The sequence below is a fragment of the Coloeus monedula genome, assembly GCF_965178545.1.
Source record: "Coloeus monedula genome assembly, chromosome: 1".
Taxonomy (NCBI): domain Eukaryota; kingdom Metazoa; phylum Chordata; class Aves; order Passeriformes; family Corvidae; genus Coloeus; species Coloeus monedula.
The window spans coordinates 108,417,627-108,442,575 of NC_138781.1; the positions used below are offsets into that span (position 1 = coordinate 108,417,627).

Consider the following 24,949-nt stretch of genomic DNA (forward strand, 5'->3'; position numbering starts at 1 on the left):
TCAGGCCCGAGGCTAATCTTATATCTGAGGAAAAGAGGTAAATATCTCCTTTATTTTTGTCTCTCTTTCTGGCTGGCTGTTTAGAGATTATATCAGCTATTTGAAGACAGACGGATGTTTGCAATGCTGGTAAAAATTTGTAGTAGAAGTGGAAGTGGAGAGTGGAGCAGGGGGCAGAGGAGCAGACATGGTGTTCCTGGAGAGTGTGTTTTTCCACATGGCTAAAAATGCTCGGTGTCTGCACTTCAGCAACACAGCTGATGCACTGCACGTGACAAACACACCCCCCCAAATACACACACATACCCACACGCATGCATGGATGCACAAATGTGTGCAGAGCACAGGAGAGACCACACCACAGTGAGTGTGTACACCTCAAGGATTTTTAAAGCATTAAGGATCAGCTGATAGAGGAATTACACAGCCTGACCCTGAAACTAAAACCTTGAGCAGATTTGCCACGACAGCAAAAAGTGTCTCTGCTTGTTTCATCATTCCTTTCTCACCACGGTCTTCAGACTAGTTACAAATCTGGCTACAAGATTTGAAAATTTGCTTAGTAATTGTAAATTACAGCAGCTCTTCACAAAGATTCACTGTTATTGGAAAGAGATGGAAGCTGTGTGCACGGAGGTTGCACATCATGTTGACAGCCAGGGTTGGAGTTATCGACTTGAGATGTTTAATGTAGTGTGTGCTGTCAGACACACCACGAATTCTGGTTTACTAGGGATTTCTTTGATTTGATTTAACAGCTTATTGCCCCTTTGGAGTATATGCTGACTATGCCCGAGAATTTATTACACACTCTCCTTTTTGCTCTATAGCTGAAGTTTTTCACTGGCTGAGCAAAAGGAGTTTTGAATAACTCTAGGCAGCACCTCAGCTCAAGCAAAAATATTGTCCCCTGGAGTTTCCTCAGAAGCCAGTGGTCTATTCTGGAGTTTCCACTGTGGGCAACCAGTGGTTTAATCCTGCTTGGAACTGACTATTCAGAAGAAAAAGTATGGGTGTTGGAGTGGAGTGGAGAAGGAAAAATCTCACTTAGAAGTGCCAGGACTCAGAGCTGGAAAGAGTTTTTCCGACAAACCAGAAAAATTAAGCAAGGTCTGATTCCTTTGAGGTGCTCAGCACACTGGCCACGATCCAGTAAAGCACTTAAACATTAAGTGTGCTCTGGAGAGTGCTGTAGGGAACAGCCTGAGCACTAAGTACCCGGCAGGATCAAGCTCCAAATAGGGACCAGACATAAACCAGATGGCATTATGTCAGCTTTGCCATATTAATAAGTTATTTTGTTTGCATTTTAATCACTCTCTCCTTTTCTCTCCATTTTTGCTTTGCCTTTTCTATAAAACAATTCATGTGTACTTGCAGAGGAAGGAAGGTACTGAAATTGCCCCTTATCACCTTTTCTCAAGTATGGAGTTAAAGCAAGAGTTGGGAAAGCGGCTGCTTGTTTTTAACTTCAACTTAAATCATCAGTACTTGGAAAAGGACCATCAGGAGTCTGGAGCTGCTGAAGGAAGGAAAATGCTGACTCTGTCCTCTAATGAGCTCTCCAAACATGTGTTGAGTGTGCTATTGCACTTGAGAGAATCAGTGCCGGCATCAGAGGTTATTTTAATGCCTTGAGGTTTTTTGGGGATGGGGGCAGGTAGGATGGCTGAGCTGGAAAAATGGAAGGCAGCTTTCTGCCTGTTTGTAAACCGGGTTCAAATGAACTGAAGTGAGAATGCTGCCATGCAGTGCTCAGCACTCATGCATCCACTGAGGTCACCTGCCAGGAGGCAGAAGGAAAAAAAATCAAATTCTAGTTGCTGCTTTGTTTTTTCAAACAAGCTCACGGCTTTCCACTTTTTTTCTTTCCAGCACAGTTACAACTATGTCCAGAACTTCCTCAGACTCGTGATTTGTGCAGATGCCAGTTTTTTACATGGATACTTTTGAAATTGAGCACTGCCCAACTGGAAGCTGTCCTAGCTGGAGCCACTTTGCTGCAGGGAGGACACGGTCTCCAGCCGAGGTGGGACACGTGCTTCTTTCTCTGCACTGCTGGCACTGCTGACTCTCAAGACAGAGCAGCCTGGGCTCAAGTCTGAGGCTCAGAGCTTGGATTAGGGCAAGCCAGCTGGCTGCCAGGCAGGTTAGGAGTATTTTTGCACAGGCTGCAAGTCATCGCTTTGTTGGAGCTGTGCGTGTGTGTGGGTTGTGCAGTGAGACTTAAGAGGAAATTTCTGTGATCATTTTAGCATCCAGGCAACTGGAAAAGGAGCTGATGGAGGCGCCAGACCTTTGCTTTCATGCCTGCATTAATCTTCTCCTGGCCTTGGAGAGAAATTTTAGATGAATTTAACACGTGTTCTCAGAGCTTTCATTCTCAAAGTTATTTGTGCTGTGGATCCTGACCTGATGAATGATAATGCCAGTGAATTGGCCAATATAAATTACACTTCACTGGATAATAATTTTAGTGAGGATTCCTGCTGCTGTGTTGTTATGTAAGGAGCTGACAGTTGACTACCACAGCCTAGAACTTTTGAGAAACATAGATTTTCCTATCTCAAAAGCTAGTGGTGGGGACTGGAGGAAGCAGTAATGCCTCTTTATTTTATATCTATATATCACCCAAGAAAAATATTTTTTTAGGTGTAGTTATGGAGTTCTTTTGGTCCAGGGAAAGGAGTTTCAGATGAATATAATTATAAGAGTTAAGACAAATAATGTTATTGCTACTGCTGGAAAAGTTCCTAATTAGCAACCGAGCTATATTAACTGTCATGTGAAAGTTTAGCCCATGGCAAATGTGGCATAATTCAGAGTAATTCTGTCATGAAAGAAGTAAAAGCCTAGTTAAGTTACTTTTTATTAGCCATGCACTAAGAGCAAGTCCCCAAGTGGTTATAAAAGCTCATAGTGTAAGTGGCAGCTTATTTGTCATCACAACTTGGTTGTGATTGTCATCACAACTTGGTTGTGATTTTGAGCCCTAATAGACTAGGAAAGAATGCAAGTAGTTTGGGGATAGTTGACTACCAGACAGTATGGACATGGTGGGAATATGACGAGAACTTTTGATCAAACAAGGAACAAACTGAAACCAAGGCATTTTGTTTTTGTTAACTGACGAGTCTGCTAGAGTGCCCTCCAGGAAATGCCCACATAGATGTTACAGCTCCAGGAGGTACATGAGTGTATGGGCAGGTTTTTCTTTGGTTCTCCTACACTTGCTGTCCATAGATTTGCCATAGAGCTGCAGATCTGAACGTTGGCAGGTAAAGTTTTCTGGCCTCACTGTAACACTTTGAGGCAATGATACTAGCTGGGAAAATAGTCAGGAGAACCGCAGAGCACCCCCCGGCACATCCCACAGTCAAGCTTAGAAACCACCTGAGTTTGTACGTCAGGAGCAACTGAACAATACAGTTAACTGTCCATTTGTGAAAAAAGTACAACCCAACAGTTTTGTATAGAACATTTCTAAATGAAACAGAATATGACTAATAATGTGTCAATCAAGCCCAGCAAACCTTGCAGGAAACACGGGGCAAGTGCTACTCAGAATAAATTTGTGATAAAGTTTGTGTCCAATGAAAATTAGAAAGCCACAGCAACTCAGAGGAGCCACAGAGCTGCTCTCATTACTTATCTTGTCAACAAGATTGAACCAGCCCATACATCAAAAAATGTTCAAAGTACTTAGATATATAGTAAATCAGAAAATACAGTAAATCATAAAATTTTCTATGGCACAGACAGTACATGTGTCTAAGTCAAGGCTTTCCACTCAAGATATTATCTGATTGCTTTTTTCATGAAAAATAAACTGATTTCATTTTTGTTAGGCAAACATTGGATAGTAGCATGAGGTCACAGCTAACCAAGAAGCTACTCACTTTTCATAATTTCCAGGGAAGCAGGACTTTCCTATTTACATATTGTATAGGATAGCAGTCAAAACTCAAATACAGAATAGTAAATCATTTGACCTTGGGGCATTTCAAGGGTTGCATCAAAGAAATGTACAGACCTGACCTTGCAAAAAACTTCTGCCATCACACCTGCTACAAATGTGTATTTTTGTATGCTTTCTTTATGAGAATGCCCAGTTATGTGTGTTTCAGCTACTTCTTCAGACTTCTGAGTAACAATTTCAACAATCCCTAGTCAATATTCTAGTCACAAGCTTTCTTTTCCAAATAATCCGATCACAGAACTTTTCAACAACTTTGATTTCAAAAAGTGCATGATTAAATCAGTAATTTAAGTAAACCACCACATCAAAACAAAACACTAAATTCAAGAATAAGCTTCAGCTAAAGAATTCTCATGAGCTTTCATCTACTTTCATCATGGTTTAAGTCTATCCTTCACTTTACTACTTGGTAATGGAAAAGTGTATCTATGCCACAAGACCTCTTCTAATGCTGTCAAATATTACCCATTTTCAAAGAATGACTAGCCAGGTTTTTGTTGACAACAAGGCAAAAGTGAAAAAATCCCTCAACTACATAGCAAGAGGCATTTGCATGATAGTTGGTAAAGTAGATCTTAGGATGTTTTCTTTTTTACTTACGTACTTCTTATTTTGTTAACTAATTGCCACTTTACCATTAAATTTTGAGGTTTTTTCCTAAGTTCCTTTAGATTCTTTTAATTATTGGAAATTTTTCTGGTTAAGGTTCGGATGCGCAACGTATTCTTTTAATTTTATCATTACATAAGATATATTTTCTGAATATACATATAAGATGACATAAATCTCCACCAATCTTCTGATCTTACACACTTAAAAATTATATAGATAGATATTTCTACTTATTTCAATTGATGTCTATAATCAGAATCAATTAAATTCATTTCTAGAAGATACATCATCACCTACAAAACCCAAAACACCTTCCCTGTTCTTAAAATCTACAGGACTCATTCCAAAACCACAGAAGACTAATTCAGCAAAAGTCAAAAGTAATACCAAAAGCACACAGACTATCATAGGTAGGAGAAAAAAATCCCACAACCAATACTTACAGAATTTCTTAAAATCTAGCTGTTTCTTTCAAGCTGCAGGCCAGAGGACAGCTGTGTATGAGGCAGAGACACAAACAGTGCATCCTTTGTTACCTGTTCACAAGACTATTTGAAGTCCACTAAAAAGCAAACTTCTCTTACAAAAAGACAAAATAAGATGAAGGAAAAACACATAGATGATTTTGCATCAGCCCTTTTGCTTTCTGCACAGCAATTGTCATGAAGATTGCAAAGTAGAATTTTTTTTTTTCTGTTAGTATCGGTCACTTTGAGTTTTTATAGCTGCTTGGAAATCTGCATCATTGTATTTGATTTCAGCTAATCAAGCATACAAATGAACAGGAATGCAGACACACAGCACTGTAAAAAAACAAAGAAGGAAGTTTTTTCAAACAAAATCCCCTTATTAGGCAGTGGTTCCAGTGATGCAATCAGAATAGGAAGGAAAGTCTGTGTTGCTTCATTGTTTTGTTTGGATTTTGGGGTCCAGTGCTAACTTGTGATATTTCCATTTGTAAGTATATTTCTCTGAGAGCCATCCAAAAAAGTGACTGTGATGAATCTAAAAGGAAAAATATCCCATTGAACTTGCTAAGTTTTTCCATCATGAGTGACCATTACAGAATTGCCACACTCAATTATCTTTCCTGTGTTGCTCAGTAGCTTTTGGCTAAGTTTACTGTTTTTCATCAAAGTCCAAAGTGGATTCAATAGAAATGTAATTTCAGAGAAATTCAATAACTGATTCATCCCTGTGTGGAATTTAGGAGTTTCTAAACAAGAGAATGGAATGAATAGGATAAATGACAAAAAGAACTGCAACATGTATTGAAGATGCAGAGTTAGTCGCAGAATGCTGACACAGGACATCTTCAGAGGCAAGCCCAATGCCTACTGTCACCAGGAGGAGTTCTAGATCTGACTTTCAGAGTGCTGAGATGTCAATTACATTTGTAACCCAAAGATTCAGCTCTCTATAGCCTTCACGGTTCAACAGTAAAAACAAACTCTTCTCCAGAGTGACTTATCTGATCAGCCCATCATAGCACCTCACTCTAAACAGGATTTTCCAGGTGTCATGTACAGAGCACTGCGTTGTCTCTCTGGCTTTAGATATCATGGTTTAGGTGTGAGAAAGGACAACAGTGGCAGAAATGTCAGCTCAAGCAAACAGGAATTTTCCTTATGTCTCCCAAACATAAAATGCACAACAGCAGTCTTAAAAAGTGAGCAAACTCTTTTAATCAAATATAAAATTGAAATTGAAGATTAAGAGATTTCCTCCCCTTCTATAAGAATATATCACTCCTCTCACTGTATGTAAGGATGTGTTGTTCATTGCTTATCCCTGAGATCTACTCATTGCTTTCAAGTGATCTTCAGGAAATGATAAGTTTGGTCTGCTATAATCACATCATAGGGCATTACTCATTTTATAGGTAGTTAAAAATTACAGAAAAGTGGTATTAAGTTTTAAACTAAATATAGATCATAGAAAAGTACAGAAAAATAAATACTGAGCTTATTATCTTCAGCTATACCAGTTGCTTAAGTATACTGACGTCAGTGAATGTTTTAAGACCCTGTGAAGATGGCCAAAGCCATAAATATGTATTTTCTCTAAAGATACCAGAAAAACTCTTCCCACTGTTTATGATTTTCCTGTTTTTTTATGGTACTCGGTGCAAACTGCTGTACTTCATTTCAAAGATGAACCCCATACTAAATTTGAATTTATTCAAAGTCTTCAAAGGTTGTCTATCAAATGTTATTGCTATGTCCAGGGAATTCATGGGATATGGCTATTTGTGGGCTTTAGGGTGGCCCACAGATGTGTATCATGTTAGCATTTGGGTCATTCCTATTGTTGCACAGCCTGAGGTCCCCTTAGTTTGTACGAAATATAAAATTTATCCCAGTGATGGAAACTTGTCACCAATAGTCTCAAAGGAGGTAACTTAATCTAGCCATCCACTCCACTGATATAATTAGGAATGCACTTTGTCAGCCTTTGAGGGTTTAACTACAGCTGGCTGGGTTCAAGGCAGTCTCAGAAACCAATCTGTTCTTAGTAACACCATCTCCTTCACAAAATTACAGACATACTTTCAGCAGATATACCCAGCTGACTGCTGAATGATGTTTTTCCACCCACTTCTTCAGTGGTCAGTGTCTTTTTTGGTGTAACGGAAGGACTGGATCAATGCCACGAAATGATTCAGAAACCAAAGGCTGAACTGACAGCTGAAGAATAAAGGTTATAAACCTTATTTACAGTGTTTGAATGTGGATCAATGAAATTTCTGAACATCATCATATTTCTGATCCAGCTGATGAAATTTAATTAGAAAGGAGATTCTAATAGATATTCAGATGCTGACTGGCCTTCGTCTTGTTTAAGAAAGAAAAGACTTTTTAAGGTCTACTGTTCCAGAAAATCAGAACTCTACTCTTCAGATGGATTACCTAAGTTAAAGGGAAAAAATCTAACCTAACAAAAATGTATAATCTTCTTTAAATTTATTCATCAGAACTAGCTCTGGATCCCTGCTGTACCCTTGATTGTTCTGCTGGAGTCTACAGGGATTCAGATGATGAATACTTTCATATTGTTGTCAATAAGATTTTCTAAGAATATCACAAGCAGCACTCCTTTTTCATGCTCTTTTCCCTGGTAGGAACCTGATTTGCACAAAAGAACAAGATATTCTGCTATGGTTCAAGTAAGTTGAGTAAAGCTTCCCCTCTAGGCTGCAACGTATTTGAGAAAAATGCGGTGTAACTTTATACTTGTTTATGTACCTAAACCTGAAAATATCCAGCCTAACCTATTAATCAGCAGAGTGGCCTGTTCAGAAAAACACATACCCTTTTTTTTTTTAACCTTATCAGTCCTGAAGCATTAGTTTAAACACTTTGAATTCCAGCCCTCAAGTTTCCTACAGTCGTGTCAGTGGGCTGGACACAGGCTCCCCAGGGCCAGAAGCGCTGCAGCTGAGGTAGCGCGTCACCATGGCTGTTTTTTGGCTTGGGCAAAGCTCTGTGCTAACGTGGCCATACAACTCCTGGACACAGGCAGAGGGAGGTCAGATTTGCTTGCAGCCACCCCATAAAAGTATGTTCTGAATTCCTGTGTGTGCAATCATTATGTGGTAATCTTGATATCCACTAAAGCCATGGATTTATTACCTTGCTGTTAAACCATATGATGTCAGATTGAACCTCTTTGGTTTTACATTTTTTCTTCATTGCTTTATTTGGTTCTTTTTTGCCTGTAATGCAGATGTTCAGTAGAATACAGATATCACAGCTGGGCCTTAAATACTGTAGTGCACAAAATCCAGTGTCCTGTGTCTGAGAGCAAAAAAAGCCAAGACTGTGAAATAAAAAAGCAGTACACATCTCTCTTACTTCAGTAAGTTTCATGTAAGTAGGAGAAGATAACCTCTGAAAATTACAACTTAACTGTATCTTTTAGAATTCTTGTTAGCACTAATAGTGTTAATTATAGGCATCCTTGTTATCCACATGAATATCATACCCCATGTTTGAATCTGGAAAGAGAAAATGAGCCTCCAAGGACATCCTATGACAATAAACTCCATGTGCAAATGGACGATTACTTAAAACTAGTGACTCATTGTTGCATGACATGTAAGGCAATTAACTGCAGATTTACTTGTGTTCATGTAGACTGAAGCAAGCTGGTTTGGTTTGCATGATCTTACTGCATTGTTGAGTGTGGCACAGTTAACTTCAGGCCAGGGCTAGCTAAATCTTATACAACAAGTTCAGTAGTTAAAAAAAGGCATAAGAGATGGAGCCCATTAAGGGTGAAATGCATTTTGACCACACAAAATAGTTGCAGAATCAATGTCTCTCCCAAAAATATGTGGTGTGCTTTGTAAACACAGAATATGGAGGTCCCGTATGATGAAAAAGGCTTTTCAAAAATTGATGTAGTAGGTTCTCTTGTTTGTTTATTTTTAATTGCTACTCTTTGTCAGAGGCAACAGATGGCTTAAACAAATATGCTTGAAGAAAATTCCAGTTAATATTTGACTTTTGGAACATGTAATTCTGTTAGCCACATACTCTGAATCGTCAACGACATGTGGGTAACTTTAAGATTCATGCTCCATCTATGGTCTTGCATATATTTTACACACAGAGGTAAATTAGAATAAATGAATACTTCCAGAAAATTCACATTACCAGTAATGTTAGATTCTCATGGATTAATTGCTTTTTCTAATTGAAAGAAAGGAGGGAAGAAAGCAAGCAGGCAAGACAGCATCAAAGGATTGAAGCAGATCACTGGAGCTTACAGTGAAATGCATCCTCGGAGTGGCAGATGTAAGAAGGACCTTACATGAGGCAGACACTATTGTTTCAGCAGGTGACAAAAGGTTCCCATGTATTTAAAAGAGTTCTTTCCTTTGCTTGGAAGGCTGTCCTGGCTTCCTTCTTCCTACCCTCTCTCCAAAAGTGAGCACTTGCAATGTGAAATCCTGCTGCAGCTTGAGTACAAAGGCTTCCCTTGTCTCTGTTCATCAGGATAAACTCACTGTTTCCTTTCACTTCCTTGCACATGCATGATATGGGCACCATCTGGCCCAGAAATGGCCAAGGACAGCCAAGCCTGGAAAACAGCTTCAGAGAATGCCCTAAGGCCCTAGGCTTCCCTGCTCCATGTTTCACCTGTATTTACACCAAAGATTTTATAATAATCTCTGATCCATCCAGACAAATATTTAGAACTCAAGCTTTCAAAATATTTTTGAGTAAAGGAGGGAAGTATTGCAAAAAGAAGACAGGCCTAGTCACCGTTATGTTTTAATTATCTAAGATTTCATACTGATGTCCTTTTCTGCAAGAATGCTGTTGAAGAAGTCAGCCTGACCTGAGACAGGAGATAGCATAATCAGATCATGCCCTGTAAGCAAAGTTATTGACAAAAAGATGTGAGTTCTGATGACTTGAAAAAACCTCCATTACTACACCTAAGTGTCCATTAACTCAGTCCACATGTATAAACAACGCTCATAGCCCACTTGATGTTTCACTGCGTGATTTATTATTGACCTTTTTTAAAAATTAGAATTAAAAAAAAGACTAATTCATGCTATAACTATCCAGTTCTTGCTCTTATACTAAGGTTAACCTTAAAAATGCACTATGCACAAAATCACTTCTAAATTCCCTCTTGCCCACTAGGTATGATCATCACTGGGCCAAATAACAAGGTTGGGTGTTATTTTGTTCTGAGTTTTCATTAGCAAGAGAAAGAGAAACTGAGGGTGAGGAGGCTCTCCACTGCCATACCTATACTTTGCATTGACTAACTCAGAGTCTGGTCATCTGCAGACTCTGCAGGGGTGTAGTTAGCAAGGAACCTATAATTCCATGAGTCATATTCAGGCCTTTATACATTTATTATGCCCTTCTCAAGTCTGAACATTTGGAAGCTGGGGATTTTTTTTATTAGCTCTAGTAAAATATGAAGACTTACAGCTCTAGAGCTTCTTCCATCTCTGCTAGTAAACTGTGAGAGTGACCTGATGTCTGACATCCCGAAGTTTCATGCACAGGTGTTTAAAACACAGTTCCCTGGCTCGTCTCTTGCTTTACTTGTCTTTCATCTGGTAAATGATGTCAACACAGCTGGACTTCCACATCTGATACCTGTTCTCCTCTGTCTCTCTCTGGTATACACTTGTTCTCCTCTGTCTCCCTCTGGTAGGGCTCTTCTACCCTCCACAAAAAGCCTTATGGTCATTATTTTGCTCATCATCTGCTCAGAGGACCTTCTGCAACCAAGAGCTTTTAAAAAAAGGCTTGTATAGTCCTCAGGTGGAAATTCATTAACAGCAATACTGAGTAGCAGAGATTTCTGTCTCTCCTTTGTTCAGCTGCCTTCTGCCTAAACAGCATATGTACATCCTAAACTGGATGATTTTATGCATCTGAAAATCACACAGACTTACAGTAGCTGAGTATTACATACAGCATCCTAAGTAAGACACATAACTGTCTTTAAATGAACAAGCTGATAAAAGGCTCCCTTGCTCCAGTGTTTATTCCACTCTCCTCAGAGACTCTGACAGTGTCTGGAAAGTTAAGATATGATAGGAGAAGAAATGAATTACAGAAATGAGGAATCCCTCATACATCATCAATCTTTTCCTCGCATTAATTACAAGGGATGCCAACTCAAGCACTTCTGCTGATCTCTGCTGAAATAGTCCTTCAGGGTAATAGGGCACTTTTTCAAACATGTCTTTTAAACCATTTCATGTTTTGACTTCAAAATCTCTACCTAAATGCCATTCCAAAACCCATGTGTCTGGTGGGATTTGAGGCCCAGCTGTAAATTGCCCCACTACAAAACAACATTTTTGAGTTATTTCTTTTCTGACTCCAGAGCCTTTTATTTGCACACAAGGATGAGAATCAGGTAATATATAGGAATATAGTCCTTCTCCTGTGCTCCTTTGCTCCCTCTTCTTCCCACCCCCATGTATTCTTTTTTTGTCTTCCTGTTCTGAGTCCCTAGCACTCAGACAGGACTTGGGAGATCAGGGTGGTGTGAGTCAATTTCCACTGAGAGAGAAAGTAGGAGGCAGGAAAAGGAAGGCCAAAATACCACGTAGGATGCCTAGCTTCAGTCACCACCTTGGGATGTGACTCTGGGCACTATTCTCTGGGTACCTCTCCTGTGCTCTTTCAGTGCACCCACCGTGGTGGTACCTGAAGGCTTCACAGAGCATGGTCCTGCCTTTCTGGCAGATGTGCTGCCAGCTGGGATTGCTCTGCTGTGCTGCCTGGCCTGCTGGAGCTAAGCATTGGAGGGAGTCAAAAGGTTGCTCTTCTGCGGTTAGCCAAAATCCAGGATGTTAGCTTGACTGTTTGCTGTGGATACCCCACACTGGTTCAGGATGTGATTCTATATTTGTACAGCGCTATCCAGATGCTTTTCAGATACTGTTCTAGCTAAGTACTTTTACTAGTACTCCATAGCTGTGTCTTGCAGTTGCCACCTCTGCACATTTTCCACACGTTTGCACTGAATTACGATGATCTCCTGAACCAAAGTAACACTAAGGTTTTGGGTTCCTGGGAGTTTTTTATGCCTGTGCTGTCAGGCTGCCAGATGCAATCTGAACATGTCTGTGTAGGGCATGCAGGGCTCTCAGGTCCTACTTATTTTTTTGCAGGCAGCTCCAATCCTCATGTAATCAGAGATAAGTGACTTAGTTAAAAATGAATGGGGCAGCTGGCTAAATGCTCAACCAAACAAAATGATCAAAGGAACAGCGCCAGATGTTCTTCATTAGCTCTACATATGGAGGTACCAGGGAGAGCAGCAGGAGCACCAAACTAAAAAGAAACCAGAGAAGCCAACTCTAGTTTCAACCATAACATGAGGAGCTGGCTATAAATACTACATTCCTCAGTGTGGCTCCCAGAGGATGTGCTGTAAGTATTTCTAAAACCTACAGGAAAAGCGTATCTACTATTGTCTGACTTATTTATATGCATCCTCCTGCTAAATATTTTATTAAGAATTATCATTCTTAGCATCTATAAAAATACACTTTAAAAATCGTATTTAGAAAACTTCTGTAAGTTGTAAAAAGGGTTATTTTTTTCCACAAAATTTATTTTTTGTCCAGCTGGTGCCAATGCTGACTCTTCTTGGCTACTGATTTGTAGGATTTTCTACACCACTTTTAGTACATTTTAAAATTCTAAATTCATAGTTTCGGAATCCAAGTTACTGCAGAAGGTCCAAGTCATGTCAAGATTTACTGCGGAAAAGGAGCCAGATTTTTATTTTGTCTTCTGGGGAAGTTTATGATAGAGTGAGATAAACATCCAAAATAGTTAAGGTTGTTTATCCTGCATCACTAAGAAGACATTCTTGACATCACTTGTGTACAACTGAGCAGGGGAGCTGCTCAATCAGCACTGACAGAAATCCAACCCAGATCACCCAGCCTCGGGGCATACAGACCTTGCTTTTGTGTGATAAAATCTGCTTCTGTTGGGATAAAACCTGAACAGTTGACATAGCTCCTCCTGTCACAAGACAAATTTTGGTGCATAAACACTCCTCCTTCAGTTGTATTCCTTCCAGGGAATTATTTCGGGACACTTTACCTCACCTTGACATAAATCTGTAGTATCTTGGGGCTGACAAGGAGGAATGAATCCTACAAAACAATCTGGTGTCATTCTTGTCCAGTGTAATGACTTGACTGTCAGCTCCAAATCTGCAAGTCTTAGGCTTGGAGAGCAGGATCCTGGAAGTTGCCAGCAGGTAACTCAATCCACACAGTATCTTTCTACCAATATAGGAATTATTCCTGTTCTTTTTTTGACTCTACCATTTAGTGATGTCTGCCTGAAAGTCACTCCCCTGACAGCAGGAGGAAGGAGACACGCCGAATACAAAGGGATTGGGAAGGCATTTCTCTGAAACAACTGGGAGTACCAGACTTGCAGTTGACTAGGGAAGAAGGTGAGAGGGACTCTTGGCTGTGTTGATCAGTGGTGCTGACATCTACTTTGTCCTTTACCTACGTAGCAAGCTCCTCGGTTTGGTAGTATATATGCTGCTCTTTGCATGATTATTGATTGAGAAGGTTATTCCATGTATAGAAAGCTTGATGTGCACTTTAAAAGCTGCTCTCACCCCATTCTGCAGGAGCAAACCCCATGAACCAGCTTTTTCTTTCCCTTCTTATTTCATGCACACGTACGTGACAGCCACTCGTTGCAGTGAAAATGGGTTCTTTGCTGGTTGATGTGCTGGTAGCAAACAGGCTGAGGAACTCACTAATTATCATACTGGAGTCAAGGAAAGCGGGAGCATGACTCACTTAGGAATGCTTTGTCTTCCCCTAATTGCTTAATTACCTTAGAGGGCTCACTGGCCATTTGGCATAGAGGTCATGCCTGTTTCCTTTGAGCACAGGAATAACTCCTCCTAGCTACTCCTAACAGGATAGAAAGGGGATGTGAGGAAGACATATGGCCATGGCCCCACTTTTCCTCTATATAATCCAGGAGCAGTATTTGTGCACAGCTACAAAGTCTTTCATTCTCTGAAACGAGGATGCCAAAGCTGACGATTATGTAATAAAAATCAGCACTTTCACCTTTGCACTGAGACAGGATCTGTATTGACAGGGATAGTGCGATATTTTGGGTTCTTTTGTACTGGTACTTGTGACATCTGTTTTCTAATAAATGGAATTAAAAAATAGTAATGGGGTTGCCACAAGAACAGGAATCTTTCCCACTATACTTGTATGCTTTAGAGCTAGCCTGACTGCCAAGCAAACAAAACAGAGATTTCCCCAACACCTCATTCTCACAAACAATAAATAAAAGGAAAAAGATATGAGTAATATAAATGCATATAAAATGCACATAAAAGCAGATGGCAAGCTAAGGAAAAAGACCTTAATATCCCATGAGAGAAATAGAAAAAGAACTTGCTAGTTGCATGAGCAGAATTAAAGGAAGGTTTTCCTGGAGCTCTAGGAAACCCAACAGTGCAGTTTTCAGGGCTCACCCCAGCCCACGTACAGAACTGGCTAAATAAGTCTTCAAGATGCAACAAATGGCAGAAGATAGAATTGAACTATATGGATAACTGAGGCAAAGATATTTAAGTATCACTGTCTTTAGTCCCTCAATGAACTCTTGTTTTGGAGGATGGGTGGAATCTGTGGTCCCTTTTCTTAACCATTTTATTGATGTTATCCAACAGTAAATTTGGAAGCTAGAATTCTCCTTTGCAAATTGGTGATGGCATCACTATGCAGCCAAACTTTCATTCTACTCTCCTCTTCATTACTTCTATGAATTCTCCATCCTTCACTGCACACTGATGCATCCTCCATTCAGAGCAACCAAAGCAAATTTTCTCCTGTTCTCCTTACAGCCCACCAGCTGCTATCCCCTAACTTATGATGGGTTATATACCCAGTGGGCTTATGAATGAAAATCCTTGCAGCTGCTGTACTTCATGCTGACCCTGATGCTGTCAGTGCATTTTAGAAATGCGCACAGGATGCCAGCCTGGTTGGCCCTGCGAGAGCTGTGCATGGACGTGAGTCCAAGTGGTCTGATGCATCTACTGGTCTAACCTTTCATGTACGTGGGCTTCTCAGATGTGTATCTGGATTGTCAAGAGTGTTTAAGATTACTCATTTGTTTAGGGGCTTATGATTGTTACTTAAATCTTTCCTTCTGTTTTTATCAATGTCTTTTTAAATGGTGGGGTGTGGTGCAGTTAAATGCTGGCTGAGGTTGCATTAGGTTCCACTTTTTGTGAGAAAACTCTGCTTAGAAGGTTTTCAAAGAGTAAGTTTTTGCAAGAGAAAACAGCTGGAAGACACCTCCAAGCCTGGCTCTGGTGAGTGGAGATATTCTGACATAGAGTGCATCACTCTAAAGCAAGCAAAATGTTATGAGGAGAGGAAGGAAAATGAAGTATCTTGATTCCTAAGCTGAGAGAGAACTGGTCAGCAGTTTACCAAATCAAAGGCTAATATCCAAGACAGATTCTATTCTCATGGATAACATCTCAAGTACAGACTTCATTAGAGCTACATGTAACTTAAGCATCTGACTTCAGAGGAAAATCAAGTTCTGAGTCCCAACTGTTTTTGTTATCAAACAAAAAACAGGTGACACATCTGTTCTTTTCATGCTTTTTTGAATAATTTTCCTTAAGAGTTAAGGAGTTAGGATGTCATAGTGTGGGTAGCTGCCTTAGGGATCAAGGAACACCAGACAAAATCTATAATAAAACTTCTTGCATTAGGATGGCTGCAGAGGAAACTATACAGAAAATGCAGTCCAGGAAAGAGCTCTTAGAAGATGAAATAGGGATTAAGCCAGAGCCTACTTTACCATTTGCTAAAACACTCAGTACATTTGCCTTCATGGGTTCTGCATTCCAGAGGACTTCATGCTGGGTTAATAAAATCCCTCTCTTGAACAGGCTTTGGAAACTCAGCCAGCCACTGACTGCCCATATGGCAGAATTTGGCTATTGCTATTAGACAGCTGCAGGAAGTTGAGGACAAGAAAGGGGAGACAGCACCAAAATCTTATGCATATGTAGACATGGAGAGACACACGGCTTTGCCTCACGGCAGGAGCTTCCAAAATATGTTCTTCATCAAAATGTCAGGATCCGCTTTAGTTTTTTACTTTCAGGAACTGTAATTGGCACTTCTGCTTTTTGTAGGTGATATGCATGTGATTTATGTGTGTGATTTAAACCCTCATACACTCTGAGCTTAAGTTTCAAATGCATTTTAAAACAATTAGCACATATAAAAGAAAAACAGCAAAACACCACATCTCTGTTGCTCACAAACTTAAAGGGAGATTGAGTTCAGTGCTCTTCCTAGGGGAAGAAACGACATGCTTCCCTGTAACCCAATGCCAAACCACTGCTCCCTGCTTTGAGTAGCAAATGCCATTCTTACTGCGTCTAAAAGCCCAGACTCTGTTTCTTTTCTCAACATGTAATTATGTATTTTGGTACTGCGCTCAAACAGCAGTTTAACAGAACAAAGGAGTTATCTTTATGAGACAGCCAGGGAAACACACAAGGAACAGGACGATGCAGCTAATCTAAATAATGACATTGAAAACAAAATAGCTTTTGGGCTATAAATAAACAATATGAAGTAAATATCATTATTTTTATCAAGAGAAGACACAGACTTAATTCGTGGGGATAATGTCATCTGCTGTTTCCTTAGACTTTAGTTCTTATTTTTTCAGTCAAGCCATAATGCAAGATTTCCTACTTTCTTCAACTTTTTACAGTATGAACTTTTATACCACTTCTTTTGGAGAAAATTGCAAAACTCAGACACGTATGTTTAGGAGAAAGATCAGATTTTCTAAAATACTGAAACTGCTCAAACCGCTTGTTTTTGAACTGTGCAAGTACATGCATTCTTACAAGGCAGGAAGGTAAACATACACACGACTGCATTAATTAAGACAATACTTCGTTTCCTGCAACACGAAGGAATTTTCTTATTTAGACTAAGACTTTAACGATGCAGTCTCCCATTGTGTGTATGCGGGTGTGCAAAGCAGCAACCTCAACTTCACAGAAGAAAGCACAAGGGTCGGTTCTGACCTGGTGAGCGAACAGAGAAGGAATTAAATAATCCTCTAAACCAAAGCCAGAATCAACTTTCTGAGCGCCAAGCTTAGCCAGTCCCACCGCCTCACTTTTTGGCAATACACTCCTAGAGGACCTGAGCAGACGCCTGATTCACGTGCCTTTTTACGTGGGGATGGTCTTGTTCAGTATCCTGGGCAGGAAACTGGCCTGATCTGTTGACTTACAAGATTTAAAATAAGCACTCCTGTTTCTCTCGTCCCAACCCTGGGCTGAATGACTTCCCCGGAGAGGGCAAGAAATGTGCCGAGGGCAAAGTGCTCTGAAGTGTCCGAGCACTCGGCAAATGCTCTCGGGCTGACACACAGCCAGCAACACACACGTCCAACACTGGCAAAACATCAGGGCACGGCACCGGTCCCCATCCCTCAGGCTTTACCTGCTGGTGGGCGAATGGCTGGGGGGGATGTCCTGTACAAAGCTCTGCTCCATGCCCGGGATCCTGGCCGGGCTGTGGGGATGGTAGGCTGTCAGCACCACGCTGCCCGAGTCCTTCATCTCCATGGTCACAGGCACATGCCGGCCCCGCTGCTGTGACACTGTCGGGAGGGCGAGTGGCTCTGTCACAAGCACCAGCCCATGGCCTGGCGCGGCAGCAGCCGCTCGCCACTGCCGGCTGTCAGGAGAGCTGTGGCACCGGGACACGGCTCCTCTCCCTGGCAGGGAAGCTGAATTAGCATATATTCAAAAACACCGCCCACAAACTACCCTCGGGGAAGTTACTACGTTCCTAGGAAACGAGAAACCTGAGACAGTCCTGCAATCCTGCATCGAACGCTTCCTCCCCGAACACTTCTCCAATTCCTTTTTTTTTTGTTTGTTTGTTTGTTTTTTTTTTTTTTGTTTGTTTCCTTTTAACGGCACATTTTGTGAAACTCCTCCTGCTCCTGAATTAGTTTTGTCTAAGTGAAACTATCTGCTGGTTATGCCGCGTGGGGAGCGCTACTCAAACACAGCACATGGTTTGGTGGAGCAGGGCGTCTTAAAGGGATGCAGGGACCGAGTGGGCTCTGCTCCCATTAAATCACCAAGGAGCGGGAGCGGTGATTTCCTATACGCCGGATCATTTCTACAGCAGGGAAGTGCACTAGCTTTCTCCTGAAAACAGATTAAGCTTTCATTTTGCCTGATATGGCTGTGCACATGATGCCTTACTAAGGCATCACGCATATAATTAAAAAGGCACTGGGAAATGAGTGAATTACTTTCACAACTGTGTGTGTTCCTCTGGAGCAATACTGCAAATAAATGCACACCAAGATGCTTGACATTTTTTCATGATTTAACTTGATCTCTTTACATTAATTAAGTGTTTTTCACTCAAAAGGAGACAATCAAGAAAAAACCTCGGGGTCCTATTCTGGAATAATACTCAGAAAGCTCTGTAGACAAAGTGAGAAAATTTTCACATCCCTTTATTTTCCTCTCCCACTTCTTCAGTGTTTGGGGTTTTTTTTAAAAAAAGAAATGTTTCTGGTAAATGGCAGTTCCTGAAAACTACTGCCCTGCCTGTGAAATCATGTGAAGGATGTCCCTAATTTTACTCAGTGGGCCACAGGTCTCTGAGCACCTTGTGAGCACGGGTGTGAAACACCAGCCTCTATGCACCTTTGTCACAGCTGCTGGTGGCATCCCGAGCACAGGTTCTCTACAAAATGCTTGCTGGTCTCCTCTTTTGGATCTCCCTTGAGTCACGGTTCTCTCTCCAGCACTGCTATACAGCTACCTAAATTACACTGTCAGTCTCTGCAGCTGGTGAAGTAGCTCAGGTTTTGAATCATAAAATGATTCTTCTCACCTCCACTTTCCCCCTGAACTGGGACACAGTGGTTTCGGTCAAACACGTTGCTGCGACTCATGTAGGCAGTGCCCAAGTTAATTTTAAATTAGCCAGCATAGGACACTGATAAAGGTACACTTGGCAGCACTTCTTGCCAGACTCACCCAGGAAGCATAAATATTTGAACATACAGAGCCTCTTAGCCTGCTCTTGCAATGCTGTTAAGATATCCTGGATTAAATATTTTAAGGCCAGGTTGCCCAGGATAAATTCATGGCTGCTTAAATGGTAGCATGGAGCCCCTCTGGGAGCCTCCGTGCAGCCATGTACAGATGTTAGAAATGAAGGAGAAGGCTCTAAGCTATCCCTGGAAGCACAATGTGCTTCCCAGGGCACCCAGACCATATGCCGTGGTGCCACCAGTGACAACTGGGGTGAATGCAATGACCAGTGTTCTGTGATTACTGGGGTATTCAGGAAAGGGATAGGGCCTGAAAAATTAGGGCTGAAACCATCATAGATCTCATATCATATTGTGGCTCTGTGGACCACTGACTGAATGCCAGGCTGCTGCTACCTGGCTGCTGGATGACCAGGGATGCTGCTGCCAGTGATTCTTTTCGCTTCCTATCCTGGTTTTACATTCTCCTTCCTGAACAAGAAGGTGAGAAGTCCCCTTCTCTGATGAGGGGGAGTAAATTGTAAATAGATATTTATATTTGGCAAAAATGCAAATCGATATTTTGAATATTAAGCAGCCAAAGTGCATATATCAAACAGATATGAGAGCAAAAAATTGATAAATATATGTTATAAAATATTTGCTGGCACCCTTTATGGATGTTCTTCACAATTTACTTCAAGAAATTAAACACCTGAAAAAGCACACATAGTGGAAAGCACCAAACACTATCAAAAAGGGAGTGGGTGTCATTTAGGAGATCAGGGTGCTGACAAAATATTGGCTTAACTTTGGGAAAGCCTTTTTTCTCTCCTTTCTATCATAACACTAGTCTTTTTTCAGTACCATCAGCCAAAAAGTGATGATTATGTGCTTTAAGCTATGTGTAGATAAAGCCCACAGTAGAAATGCAATATATTTTTAGTATTATTTTTGTTTTCTCTTTCCATAATAAAAAGCCTCAAACACTGAAATGACTTAGAAACTATACAGATACCATCTCAAAAGAAAAATACGTATAAAGAAAGGAGGCCCACGCTTATTAAATGGGATTTTCTCTCTAAGAAAAATAAACATGGAAGATTTTATTTGGAGATTTATAAAGTGCTGGTGCACAAACTGGAGGCTTGTATAGAAATGGCAGACTATTTGGCACAAGTACAAATAGATATTTTGAAAACTAATCAACCAAAAGACATATATCAAACCAAGAGCTAAAAATGTTTATATGCCTAATGGCTCTTGGGGTTAGACATCTGGATATTATTGAAACTCCAAAAATATGCTAAATCAACTAGACATACATATCAGGCTTTAAACAGTTTTAGCTGGGCTAATCACACAGTCATAAGAAAAGTGTATGAGACAACATGAGCTGGACTCCTCCTTCAGTTCTATCTGTGCAATTCTGTTCCCAATGGAGAAGTTATTCTCCTGGTTTATAAAGAAGCAAGTAGGAAAATATTTTAATCCAACATGTTTGTGTTTCTACAAGATTCCCCTTGAAGTACTCAGGACTATGACAGTCCTAATTGTTTTTTCAGATAGTTAATAGCTTCCTAGACCTTTCAAATACTATGGAAATGCCATTTTAGTGAGGAAAAAAATATTATGAGGATGCTTTTCATGGCAAGCAGTAAAGTGAAGGTGCTGCAAGAGAAGAGTCTGTGGCACATGATCCCATGAGCAGCTGCCTTGGGTTTCGTAGGCAAGGGGCTTGTGCTTTCAAATTTTATGTTGTGCTTGTGTCAAGGGGAGTGCTTTGTACTTCCACACATGTGGCAAAGTAATTAATAAAAAATAATTGTATAAGGCTAAGTGGGCCTGAACTTGGAGAACTAGGAGTGAGAAATTTTCACTAACCTGTTGCTCCAGAAATGTAAATTAGTGGCTGTATACTAGTATGATCAAGCCTTCAGCTCATCTATTGAAGATTATCTGTGAGAGCCATACACAACAGATATAAACACACAGAAAGTCACTAGTTAAAATTTACTGAAATGAAAAAGAAACTGTCATTGTTATTGATATCAATTTTGTATTTACATTGAATTAATTAATAAACATTTTGGTGGCAAGATGATGGCCAGCCTTTGCATAGCACATTGAATGTTTGTTGCTTGGAAAGGATGCTTTCAAACAGACTTTTAAGCAGCCTTTTCTGGCCTGGTTCAAGGGGGTGTTGTTACTGAGAGGAATGGGCTTTGTCAGCTAGGGGTTCTTCTCCTGACATGGTGGGAGCATGCACCATTATATTATTAGAGTAGACCCACAGAGCCCTGGAAAGTGCAAGATACCCCTTTGAACTACAAATCACACAAAAATCTCTGAGCGATGAATTTCAGTAGTTGTTTCCAGCTTAAATTATCCAGGACAAAGTTAGACAAAATTAGCAAAACTCTGAAGTTAATTCTAGACTGGTTTAATGTCAGCTTGGATTAGATTAAGTTTTATAAGGAAGCTGTGTAAACCACAGCATTTTTCACTGGTTAAATCAAGGCAAAATGAGTTGAGCAATACATAGAAAAATGTCATCCTAGCACTGCGTCTAAATTTCCTCATCCCTCTTGCAATAAATTTTCTATGTGTCTGTGCGAAAGAAACCAAAACCAGAACCATTGTATTTCTCCATGCTTTCGGGTAAAAACAAACAAACAAAGAAACCTAAAGGGTGTGTCTTTTACTTCTCTAATTTGTCATTTGGATGGAAAGATGTTTGAGGGGTGGGGAGCAGAAAGCTCCATCACACCAAAGAGTTGGTGTCAGCTAAAAGCACCTGGACAGACTGAGAACAAGGAGTGATACAACATTGCATAAAAGCCAAGGAGAGTGGTGTGTGCATTTTCCACTGCCCAGTACCAATTCCCATGAAAAAAGTGTTTGAGAAGGGGCTGACTTTGTGTCAGGAGAATTTTAACTGTGGCTTGAGGTCTATTTCCTTTCAGATAATTTTATGTATCATGAAGAATAGTTTTTAATCTTGATTTAGCCCCTGAACTTTATATTCCGGTGATGCTGGAAGGGTTAGAGTCCTTTTTTCTATTATAAAGGAGAGGTGTTTGTGTGCCTTGGTGTGGGCAGCTGGGAATGTGAGGGAATGGGTGAGACCCACTGCTTTTATAACACTGAAAAAGAAAAGTAGCAAGTAAAAAAAAAAAATTTAGAGGCAAATCTTTGTTATTCTGCTTTGTCTTTTCAAACTGAAAACAGAAACAACATAGAGAAAACTGTTGCTTTTCCTTTACAATCAGGTTAATTAACAAGGATATTTAAACAAAGAGACTAGAAATCAGGTATTGTGGTAACTGGTGGTTTTGCAAAGGTTTGTAATTAAAGTGTGAAACAAAACATTCATCTTTGTTAAATATAGCCTCACATTTTTCAGTTCCAGGCTAAATTTAAATATACATCACATTTTGGTGAAGTTTAACATGGTCTTCTTTTTATTGATTTACTATGGATTCTTTTATCCTAAAAAGATACAAAAACATGGAAAAAAATTCTTTAGGCAACGTTGTGTAGCTTCTTGCTTAGCAATGACCCTCATTTGTTTTCTAGGAGTTCAAAGGTTGGTTCTCCTTAGCCCAGATGAAACTACCCATACATTATTCCCATGTTAATTATGTACAGAAAAGGAAACTTCCTTAATCTGCCTGCCACAATAGGGCTTTCTGGAGGTTTACTTTGAGAAAAAGCTCATATCCTTTCATTCATCCATGAGGTTTATGCTCCTTCATGACATGTTGATCTAACCACTTCAGCTGGGACAGCTGACATCCACAGCTGAAAGCTGTGGTCTGTGTTTTTTTTCTGTTCTGAGGCAGTAAGTAAAAATTACATGAAGGAGTGGTAATGTGGTTAAGTTAAGAAAAGTAGCACTGGGGGAGGCTGCTTGCTTCTTTGAAATGTTCCTCTAAGCACAGGCTGAAAATGGGAACTGGTTTCTGCAGCATGGAAGGGGAAAAATGATCAGGGATAGACAGTAATGAGCATTCTCAGTACATGTGTCTTTGTCCTAATACCTCTGAAACAGCAAAATTGGGTTAGGTATTTGAATTTGGTACAGGGAAATTGAGTTGTCATATTCAGATTATACTTATTTATAAATATTTATATATTCCACATCATACAAATAGGGTAGGAATGAAAAATGAAATAGGAAGATAGGTTTTTGTATAAAAAGCCAACCAGAGATTTTTAATATTATTATTTTAAAAAGTACTGTTTTCCAGGGGCCAACCTCCTAAGCAGCTGTATATATATGTAAGTATACGTATTTGTTTAGGATATGTATATATATCCACATTACACCTCCCCAACTTCCACCTTTTAACCACAGTTTTAAATTTAAAAAAGGTATTCCTTTTGTTTTAAAGGCTATGAACGGCAAATGCAGTTTCTGAAGTTAGTAATGATTTGTGAAGCTGCCTTTGCCCTTACAGCACCACTTTGGTGGTATATCCGAACACAAGAAAAAGACTGTTGCCCCTTTCTTTTTACAGACACAAACGACTTCACATTCAGCATTTTTGTAACATTTTTAACCCTGAAACTACAAAATTTTCTAGGGATGGCTTTATGTAAGGTACAGTGGGCATTTCCCTGTAACCATGCCAATGATTTCTTCCACTGTGCCATCTCGTAACAGAGTGTTTCCCAGGCAGTAGCAGTAGCCCACAGCTCTGCTGGTGAATTTGAAAGCTGTACTGAGCTGGATAGTCATCAGAGGACTGCTCTCTTAATTAAACCACTCTTTGAGCTATGTTCTGAGGGATATGTGTAAAACTTGACGAAGAGAGGTAGAAAGGTGTTAATAGGAACCACTGATGTTCATCAGGCACATAACCAGACATCAGTATCAGCTATCTTGTTTTGATTGCATTCTACTCCTTCTTAAAATCAAGAGCTGTGTTTTTTAAAATTACAGAGTCTGATAGCACTATTAACAGGATTTGCCACATCTGCATCCAAGGGGTGAAACCTCAGATTCTCCTTCCCATCTAGAGAATGGGGGTGTATTTCTACAAAGCATAGCTTACATCTTCGTCCTGCTTTCACATTCTGTGGCTTGATGACTTGAATTCCTGAAGTTACTAAATTTACTTTTGCTCTTGCTGTGCAAAAGTGAAGAAAGTACCCGTCTTTCCTGCTAATTTCTTCATAGTGCTGCCACATCACCACTGAAACAGTTATTAAGGTTGTCAGAGGAAATCTTATTCTGGTATTGCTCATGCAGGCATGATATCTCAGAATTCCCCTGCAATACCTGTGTTAGGTAAATTGTTGCAGAATGAAATGAGTTAGAATCACAAGGGATTTTGCTGTTTTGATAGAGACACTTTTATGAGTTAGTAACTTCAGATTTAGATCTGCTGCAAAAGTAAATTGATGTCTGTTGATTTACAGTGGCTCTAAAGACTTTCAGTAAGAGGAAGCACAAATAAATTCAATTAAAGTTTCTATAAATGAATTTAATGCCATAGTTTATATGAAAGTTTGTTACAAATTTAAATCCTAATTGTATAATTTATGAACAGTAGGAAGAGAATGTTTTCAAATTTAAAATGAAACAGACTAAATATATCTATATCAATTTAATACGCAGCAGAAAAGCACTGCATGGTACCATTATTAATATAAATATATTTTCATTTTGAAATCATATTATCAAAGGTATGCATTTCTTTTATAGCATTACTAAGTTAAAGATACGTGTGGGAACTGCACG

General features: G+C 39.9%; 1 protein-coding gene across 1 annotated transcript in view; it reads right to left on the reverse strand.

The window, feature by feature from the left end:
• The window catches only part of ARHGAP28 (Rho GTPase activating protein 28), a gene marked incomplete at both ends in the record, with an annotated part of 73,236 nt that extends 55,472 nt beyond the window's left edge, over positions 1–17,764 (reverse strand). The window contains one exon of the mRNA XM_082290550.1: positions 17,640–17,764. Within this exon, the coding sequence (XP_082146676.1) occupies positions 17,640–17,764 (125 nt within the window). The remainder of the gene's footprint in view (positions 1–17,639) is intronic.
• Between the last annotated feature and the right edge of the window lie 7,185 nt (positions 17,765–24,949).